The 10,000-nt window shown below is 44.9% G+C and overlaps 1 protein-coding gene across 1 annotated transcript in view; it reads left to right on the top strand.

Annotated features, from left to right (window-relative positions):
• LOC310771109 (2',5'-phosphodiesterase 12-like) overlaps positions 1-8,105 on the top strand; it is a 10,861-nt gene extending 2,756 nt beyond the window's left edge. The window contains exons 4-12 of the mRNA XM_083663779.1: positions 132-265; positions 569-759; positions 1,708-2,132; positions 2,774-2,879; positions 3,067-3,211; positions 4,177-4,255; positions 4,377-4,499; positions 5,938-6,143; positions 6,358-8,105. Coding sequence (XP_083519905.1) covers positions 132-265; positions 569-759; positions 1,708-2,132; positions 2,774-2,879; positions 3,067-3,211; positions 4,177-4,255; positions 4,377-4,499; positions 5,938-6,143; positions 6,358-6,477 — 1,529 coding nt within the window. The 3' untranslated portion in view covers positions 6,478-8,105. The remainder of the gene's footprint in view (positions 1-131; positions 266-568; positions 760-1,707; positions 2,133-2,773; positions 2,880-3,066; positions 3,212-4,176; positions 4,256-4,376; positions 4,500-5,937; positions 6,144-6,357) is intronic.
• The last annotated feature ends 1,895 nt before the right edge of the window (positions 8,106-10,000 follow it).

Here is a 10,000-nt window from a genome sequence, read left to right as displayed (position 1 = left end):
GGCTAGGTTAACTGTTCATCGTATCTTTTTTTACATGACCGGAAACAGCCACCTGTTACATCAAAGAAAAGACTGCACTGATTCACAATGGAAAAAACACGTGTTACTAAGTTTCAATTTCCCTTTAGCAGGAAAGACCAAGAAGTCCAAGAAGAAGCGTGGGCAGCAGTCGTGTGAGGCGGGGCCGGACCCCGCGGTCCCAGTCCGGCTGCTTTACGACGGGGCCGCGGTGCCGGACGAGCTGCTGAACGCAGAGGCATGGCAGGTAGGCCCGGCATCACAGAGGAACTCACCATACCATGCTATCACCATACATTACCCACGATAACGATAGTACAGCGATACTCCATACATTGCAAGACAATTAATCAGCGATGCATCACGATAGCTGTGTAACTGAAGAAGAAAAACTACCCCTAAAAAGGAATAAAGCAGGAATTACATATTTATTTATTCACTGCATTGTGGTACAACTGAGATGAAACAATGTACTACAAAGTGGACATGTAGTACCACTACATGTCAATATTTTGATATTTTGTCCCCCCCCCCCCCCCCCCCATGGCAGGACGGGGCGGTGCTGCATGTGGGAGATGTTAAATACTCTGTGCAGAGGAACGCGCCCACTTTCACTACCGCCTCCCTACCTGGCTCCCTGCTGGCCGGTTTCCCTGTCTGCCCCAAGCTGGAGGTGGAGTTTGGCAGCCTCCAAGACTCTGAGTTCACCTGGTTCAAAGAACATGCCCCAAACACAACAAGGTAACTGACCAGAAGAACCTACAGTATGTCCCAAACATAACAAGGTAACTGACCAGAAGAACCTATGCCCCAAACACAAGGTAACTGACCAGAAGAACCTATGCCCTAAACACAACAAGGTAACTTGACCAGAAGAACCTATGCCCCAAACATAACAAGGTAACTGACCAGAAGAACCTATGCCCCAAACACAACAAGGTAACTGACCATAAGAACCTATGCAACCAAACACAACAAGGTAACTGACCAGAAGAACCTATGCAACCAAACACAACAAGGTAACTGACCAGAAGAACCTATGCCCTAAACACAACAAGGTAACTTGACCAAAATAACCTATGCCCCAAACATAACAAGGTAACTGACCAGAAGAACCTATGCCCCAAACACAACAAGGTAACTGACCAGAAGAACCTATGCCCCAAACACAACAACGTAACTGACCAGAAGAACCTATGTCCCAAACATAACAAGGTAACTGACCAGAAGAACCTACGCCCCAAACACAACAAGGTAACTGACCAGAAGAACCTATGCCCCAAACACAACAAGGTAACTGACCAGAAGAACCTATGCCCTAAACACAACAAGGTAACTTGACCAGAAGAACCTATGCCCCAAACATAACAAGGTAACTGACCAGAAGAACCTATGCCCCAAACACAACAAGGTAACTGACCAGAAGAACCTATGCCCCAAACACAACAAGGTAACTGACCAGAAGAACCTATGCAACCAAACACAAGGTAACTGACCAGAAGAACCTATGCTCCAAACACAACAAGGTAACTGACCAGAAGAACCTATGCTCCAAACACAACAAGGTAACTGACCAGAAGAGCGTTTCCCACTTCCCACCTCTGAACATAAACAAATGCAGCATTAGGTAGGTGTAATACAAGTGTAGTTATGATGCTGATAGACCCCTCCATGTTGTTCTGCTCCTAGCCCTGAAGCCGGCGGGGACGTCGCATGTCAGGAAGGTGGTTGGATGGAGGCAGGAAGTGGGCGTGTCTACATCCCATCCAATCAGGAGATCGGCTCCAGGCTCAAACTTCGCTGCACGCCCAAAGATGGAAAACGCCGCGGGCTGCCCAAGGAGCTAGTCTCCACAGGCGCCGTGGAGGCGGGGCCGGGAGCGTGCATGTTCGACGACCGACACGTGTACACTCTTAAAGGGCCGGAGTCGGCGGTCAGGGCGGTGTCCTACAACATCCTGGCTGACGTCTACGCCCAGACGGAGCTGTCCAAGACGGTGCTGTACCCCTACTGCGCCCCCTACGCCCTGGAGCTGGACTACCGACAGAACCTGATTAAGAAGGAGCTGGCAGGATACAATGCTGACATCATCTGTCTGCAGGAAGTGGACAACGGTAGACTGGACACTATTTAATACATCATTAAAGATATCATGTGTTATTCAGATAATGAAATTATAGACCATAATTATTGGCTCCCCTCTCCTCTCTGCGATGGATTTCTCCCTCTATGATTGTTGAGCATCTTTAGAAAGATTTTGAGGGACTGACCGGTTTCACAAAGATAGACTTTGATTATGGCTTAGATAGAACAAATAGTCAGACTTCAGATAGACATCTCAATTCCTCTGTTGCACAAAGCAGTTTAGTTCTTGACTATCTTAAGCAGGACTAGGGTACAATGAATTCTGGGTCAATTGAGACTCTTTTCAAAGTAGAAAACATGGCCGACCGAGTAACTGCATCCAGCCGCTCAGCTCTGTTTACTGTAGCAGAAACATTTGGGGACCGGGACCAAGACCAAGACCAGACCGATGCGGGACCGGTTTCATGACCATGACGAATAATGATGCCGTAACCTGTACACCATTGCTCTGTTAACAACAAAAGAATCCAAACAACAACAATCAAAATGTGGTCTTGAGACCAAGACCAGTCTCGAGTACTTCAACACTAGTGCTGGATGTTACCTTTTCAAATGGAGATGTAATGTATGTTTTTATCTCATGTTTTTTGGCCCTCTCTGGCCCCTGTAGGAGTGTTCCTTGACAGCCTGGGGCCGGCGCTTGACGCCTACGGGCTGGACGGCGTTTTCCGGGTCAAAGAGAAGCAGCATGAGGGACTGGCCACTTTCTACCGCAGGTCTGCCCGAGTCAGCACGCCTGAGGAGCAAACATCACCATATTGATTAGTCCAACTCTCCGTGTATCTCATTTAGATCCTGTTTTGTTCTTGCTTCACATTCAAATCCAGCCCATAATAACCCAGTACCTGCTCCTCTAGCCCATAACTCCAGAACTCAGGTGCTCTAACTGAGTTTTGCTTACAGGTGTAAGCTGAGGCTGTTGAGCCGTCATGACATCGCACTGAGCGAGGCGCTGACCTCTGACCCCATCCACTCTGAGCTGCTGCGGAGAGTTTCTGTTAACCCCGTCCTGACTGACAAGATCCTGAAGAGGTCCACCGCTCTGCAGGTACGGCTTTAAAGCTCAGAATCAAGACCAAGACCAGAATCGAGCGATATTGATCCAATGAAGCCACGTTAGCGTTCGCATGTTACATTAATCGTGCATTCCTTTATAACTGGTAACTGGTAATCTTACGACTTCAAAGGTCATCATGAGCTGGGACGGTGACGTCACCAGAGCTGGTATTTCCCATTCCAAACTCGTAGGAGCCTCAGTAGCCCCGACCTCAAAAATCCAAGATGGCTGCGCCGCGCAACAACAGTAGTTATCATCGTAGTAATGTTGTTTAGCACTTCTGTTTTGTTTGTGTCTCACTAAATCAGCTGTACACACAGCACTGCCTGACTTCTATCTGTGTGGACATGTTGCTGCAGTGTTTGTATGCTCAAAATGCCATGAAATGCCTTGTTATCGACTGTTATTGCTAACAATGGCTAGCCTGGCTAGCGACTGGATCTGACCAATGAACAGTGAACTTCCCAGCTCAAGTTTTCTGCCAATGGAACGCTAACAAAACGGATGTGATGTCATTTAGCCTCCACATCCCAGTTATTTTGCGATAAAGGAACGCATGGGACCATAATTGATTGATTATATGACGCGTGGATGCAGAGGGTGCGGGAGATTTGCGCTGTGTGAGCCTTCTCCTTTGAGAGAGGCTCTGGTGATGCGAGGTTAGTGTGAAGCCTGAGCTGTCAAAAATGTGGGCGTATTGGCTCGCTCCAGGCCAATCCCAGCGCTTGACTGCTGCGTAGGCGGGCACAGGGCGCGTTATTATGGGTTCCATAATAATACATGTGAAACACTGGATGTGTTATGTCGGCATTGTTCCAACAATAAGATCAGCACGTCAAAATTTACATCGAATTTTCTTGCAGCAGGCTAGCTGTGATTTCCAGTACCTGGCCAGCTTTTGTGAATTTATATTTTGAAATATCAGATAATAATCCATGACTGTGATTTCTCTGTAGGTGAGTGTGTTTGAGGACCTGAATGAGCCACCTAGGAAGATCTGTGTGGCCAACACCCATCTCTACTGGCACCCTAAAGGTAGCACAGCTCTCTGACAAACTCAGCTGTCACAGGCCTTCACATCTGTCACCGTAGTTTGCTGTTCTCTGCACTGAATGTAAGAATAAAGTTCTGGAAACTAAGTTTGCTTTCTGTATAGGGGGGAATGTCCGCTTGATCCAGATGGGCGTCGCTCTGCAACACCTGAGTCATGTGATCAGTGAGGTGGCACCTGGAGCTCCTCTGCTCTTCTGTGGTGACTTTAACTCCACCCCTAACTCAGGTAACCCCACCCCTAACTCAGCTAACCCCCCACCCATAACTCAACTACCTGGACGCCCCCATAATAACAGATTACTAGATCTTCCCAATGAGTTATAATAGTTTTCTTTGACTAAGATGAGACTAAAATACTCAGACTTTTAGTCGTCTAAAACTTGACTAAATAAAAACAGGATGAGGTTGACTAAATATGATAAAAACTAACAAGGACATTTGACACAGGACTAAGAGTTAAGGGTTCACTGAAGGAATGGCTGAAAAGCCACCAGTCTTGTGGCCACAGGTAAAAAGGTCAATTTCTGAACTTTTTTTTATTTTTTTATTTTTTTATTTTCTTCTTTTTAATGTATACTGTTGTGTTTTTTGAGTGTATTACTGCTGTTTGTGTTTTGCTGTTTTGCACATGTATACTTGTTTTACGGGTGTAAAGCACTTTGATGCCTATGTTTTGTTGTTTTATATATTCTGTTTTTATGTTTTTGTGTTTTATGTTTCGGGGACAAGGGATGGAAACTAGCCTTGTGCTAAATCCGGCGATTTTTACACTTTTATTATGTTCCAGATGTTTTTATCTGTTCCATGGTTATTGTGTTCATTAATTTTGCATTGTCCCATCTAAATAAATAAATCAAATCAAATCAAAGAGTAAAACTACATAAAAAAATAGCTGACAAAATTAACACTCAAATGGTGACGTGTGCTCATGCAGCGTGCGCGCATGTAGGCTACAGTATGTTTTCATAGAACACCAACAGTTATACAGGTAGGAAAAACTGACGCGGGGCGGGCGTGCACCAGATGTATATCTATCTACGGCTGGCTACGGCGAGACTCTCTCTCTTCCATCTTCACAGTTGCTTGGTAAACAGCTACATGCTACAATGCTACATAGTAAACAGCTACATGCTATAATGCTACATGGTAAACAAGGTTCTTCTTCCCGTCGGCGTCTTCCGGTCTGATCGCCGGCTACGTGATTGGCCACCGCAGCGCGAAGTCGGGTTGCGTTTCTCCAAAAGTTGATTCTGTTTCCACTCTTCGCGGCAAGACAGCTGCGGTATTTTTGGCATCCCCTGCGGCGCCCCCTGCAGCCTAAACGCACTACCCTCATTAAAATGATTGGGAGGACTGGCTTCTTCGCCACAGCGCCTGGTCCTGTGTGATCGCAGCCTTACCATTGGTGCAGTTTGTCAACAGTAGTGACACCAGCTGTGCATTACAGTCTTCATCAGCTAAGCCTTCATAGAAATAAGTAGCATTAGTTTTGTTTTGTTTTTGAAGAAGGGTAAGAAGATAGGTTGGTTCAGGACGGGTCCATGTGATATCTGAATGTCTAAAGCGAAAGAGCTTTACCTGTCTCTGTCTCTCCTCCCTCTTTACCTGTCTGTCTCTCTCCTCCTTCTTTACCTGTCTCTCTCTCATGCTCCCCCCACCCCCAGGTGTGCTGCACTTGGTCAGTGAGGCTGTGGTTTCGGAGGAACACCCGGACTGGAGCGGAGCCGGAGCGGAGGAGGCGTGCGGGCTGCAGCTGTCCTCGCCCCTCGCCCCCCTGCTGAGTGCCTGCGGGCAGCCAGCCTACACCAACTATGTGGGCGGATTCCACGGCTGTCTGGACTGGATCTTCATACAGCCGGACAGGATGGAGGTGATGATGATGATGATAATATGAATACTAATCCCACTACTAGAATTGGAGAGCAGTTTGTAGGTCCACAACTAACCATTATTTTCATTGTCGAATAATCTGTCGATTATTTTCTCGATTAGCCGATTGGTCTATAAAATGTCAGAAAATAGTGAAGTAAGTGTGTGTGTGTGTGTGTGTGTGTGCGTGCGTGCGTGTGTGTGCGTTTGTGTAGGTTGAGCAGGTGATTCCTCTGCCAAGCCACCAGGAGGTGACCACCCACCAGGCGCTGCCCAGCGTGGCTCACCCCTCTGACCACATGGCCCTGGTGTGTGACCTGCTTTGGAAGCCCTGACCTCTGACCTCTGACTGGCGTTTTGCATTTTGAAGTGGGAAATTATTTTTCCCAACGTGTCGGCTGAGTGCAGGCTGTGAGCTACGACAGAAACCTTGACCCCTGTCTTTTGGACTTCCTGGGGTTTCTAACGACCGACTTTTATCTGCAAGCAGTGTGGTGACGCACACGCACAGGTGTGGTGACGCACCGCACAGGTGTGGTGACGCACCGCACAGGTGTGGTGACGCACCGCACAGGTCGCAAGTTCCACCTCTGAGGCGTCAGAATGGCCAAATGTTATTTACATGCTGTAAATAAGTATGAGCTGGGTCAACCTTCAAATACAGTTTTATCATACAGACGTCTGGCCTCCATGTTATTAAAGAAGTGTTTTATATATATAGATAGATGGATCGATACAGGGTTTTTGATTTATTGTTAGTGAAACCAACTCTTCGGCATATCGATATTGATTTAAATAATTTGTTTGAAGTGTTTTCAGCTTCTTGTACAGTCTTTTAGGGTTTTCCCCCTAAAAGGGGGCGTGGCCTATGAGCCTACTATAAAATTATCTGCCATAAAAGCTATTAAACAGGGTTATGTTTTCCAATATTTAAATTTGTGTACATTATCAATGCTAGATTTAAAGCAGCTACGAGCAACTTTTTCGATTGTTATTAAACAGTATAAATTTAATATCAATGCATCACATCTTACCTCTAATAGTCGACGAGACCAACGCAGAGTAGTCTCGCTTGAAGCCCGAGTGAATCGGCCAGTGTTAGTCTGTCTGTGGCCAGGGAAGTTCAGGAAGTGAAATGAAACGGTTTGCAGCAGCCACTTAGGGCATAACCACAAAATAACTTCCAAAAAACCTGTTAGAATATAACGAGAGATGTTCGCGAGAGTATGCGTGGCATTCACATTGTTTATGCTGCGTTGCTAGGCAGCGCGAACGGGGTAGGCAGGCAGCTGCGTTTCACTTCCGGGTTTAGCCGGTCCGGCGGTAAGAGAGAGAGAGAGAGAGCCCCCTGTTGACGCGAGTTTAGACAGACACAGACTTAATAATAATCTAAGGGAGCAATCTCTGATCCACACAGCTTTGGTCTCAGCTACTATTATAGGTAAGATGTGATGCATCAATATTGTAATTATACTGTTTAATAACAATCGAAAAAGTTGCTCGTAGCTGCTTTAATCCATTAATTCATATTAGACCAAACTTGAGTAATAGTGGAAAAAAATAAACACCTACACCTCTGCTGCCCCTCCTCGTCGCCTCGTTGTTTTTCTGTGATTGGTCAGAAGTGGGGGAGGGGAGGGGCCTGTTTGAGATGTACCCAGGAGGGATACAGTCCATGGTTTTATCCATGGATGTATTAAAAGAACTGGATAGGGGACGAGCCACGCCCACCCATGCATTCGGACGGAGGCTGCTCACTGGCGCATGAAGCCATCATGTACTTATAGGCTAATTATGGGGTACCACACTGTACTTAACCATTTATGCAAATCCCATAGGAGCAACATAGCAACATTTGTTGTTTTTAATCCAATAGCAATATTAATATTATTGTCATCTTGTAAAAAAAAAAAAAAAAAAAAAAACTCACTAAACTCATTGTAATTCTCTTTTCATTCAAATGAAAATTTCAAGTGCTGAAAGGGTAAAATGATTCAGATCAGAAACATCATCAAACACTCCATGTTAAATAATGCGCTTTGTCTCCAAAATGAAACTGCTGCATCACAACTCTGTTTCAACACAGTGATATGCAGTAGAGTTCAGTGATGCTGCAGTTATATTCAGCAATATTCGACTCTGGCCAGCAGATGGAGCTATTTTCTCACAATTCCCAACATCTGAATCCACTGAGCATCATTTTAATCTAGCAGCATTCAGGAGGTCGAGAAGAGATGAGAGTGGAGAGAAGATCAGAGGAGAGAGAAGAGAATATCAGAGAAGAGGAGAGTAGAGCGAAGAGCATTAGGTCGCAGATGATGCTGTTAATAAATATGAACTTTCAGCGTGTGGCTCAGCAAACTGTTAAAAACATGGCTGCTATGCTGCATTGAAACCAATGAGAATCAGAAGGCAGAGCTGTAAAAATACAGACTGACTTCCTCCAATCAGAAGGCAGAGCTGTAAAGACAGTCTGACTTCCTCCAATCAGAAGGCAGAGCTGTAAAGATGTAACAGAGTTAAAAATGCACTTTATTATTTATTATTTCAAATTTATTTATGTCCCTTTTATTTATCATTTAATGGTCCTGTCAAGTATTGTGTGAATTTTATCTTTAGGAGTTATTTTTGTCTACTGAATCTAGTGTTTGCTGTGGAAATTGCCTTTTTGCACATCGCGTTCTGTACCTCCTGAGTTTCCGTAGCCCCCGCCCCTCTCCCCCTCACATTGCCGTCTGCACTGTTGAGGGTGAGTTTGATGTGAAAATGCTGCTGCGATATATTACTATTTTCGGTTGAAAATAAGCCATTTACTTCATAGTCTTTGGTGCATATTGTTAACTGATATTATTTTTATGTTACCCAACTGTTTACCTTCCTGCATAATGCATATTGCTTTAGCCAGTGAGAAGCTACAGTAGGGTATGCATTGTAAAATATACGTGTACAAATTATTTTATTTTGTTTCATCTAGCTAATACCATACAGATTTGCTTGTGTATTGAAACAAAAAATTAATGTCCAGAACTATTTGTCATTCTGAAATATAATAAAAACTCTTTGCCATTTACGGCCGTTCTATTTGTCCTCATGTACACACACACACACGCACACACACACACACACACACACACACACACACACACACACACACACACACACACACACACACACACACACACACACACACACACACACACACACACACACACAGGGAAAGAGAACCGTGGGCTTGTGTTACTGGCTCCTTTGTTGATAACTTCCTTAATTGGATTTCAAAATTAAAGATGAAAAAGTGTTGATACACAATGAAAGGACAAATATTCCCAGACTTCATTTGATTAAAATCTCAGAGTCAGACATGTTGTTATCCTGCTGCCAGATATAAGAATAAACACAATAAGCTCAAGAAGGCGACAACGTCACTTGTGTGTTGCGTTCTGGTGTCACGCTAATTACGCCCCCCCCCCCCCCCCCTGCTACAAGAGGTAAAACGGAACTATATATATGCTCACTTTGTGATATTGACAGAAAAACTATCTTGTAACAGAAAATAACTTACAGACGTTTTGAGAATGTTCACAAAATAAAAAATAACATGGACAACATTGACTCAGCTACACATGCCCCTTCATTCCTTGTCCTATCACTGTCTCCCACGGTTTCCCTCTCTGGCCCATACCCAATCAGCTCATTTCCCTCATTTTTCCTGCTGGCCAATCACTTAGGCTAACTGAAGTAGTAGTTCCCATGTATCTTGGTGTGTTGTAACCTAACTCACCTATGTGCTGTCACCCTCAGTTGCTGTCATGACTCCTGATGAATTCCCTATGGGGGAATTCTCTATCATATAAATCA

This window comes from Poromitra crassiceps (genome assembly GCF_964638095.1).
Source record: "Poromitra crassiceps genome assembly, contig: HAP1_SCAFFOLD_359, whole genome shotgun sequence".
NCBI classification, from domain to species: domain Eukaryota; kingdom Metazoa; phylum Chordata; class Actinopteri; order Beryciformes; family Melamphaidae; genus Poromitra; species Poromitra crassiceps.
This window is presented reverse-complemented; position numbering and strand designations above follow the sequence as displayed.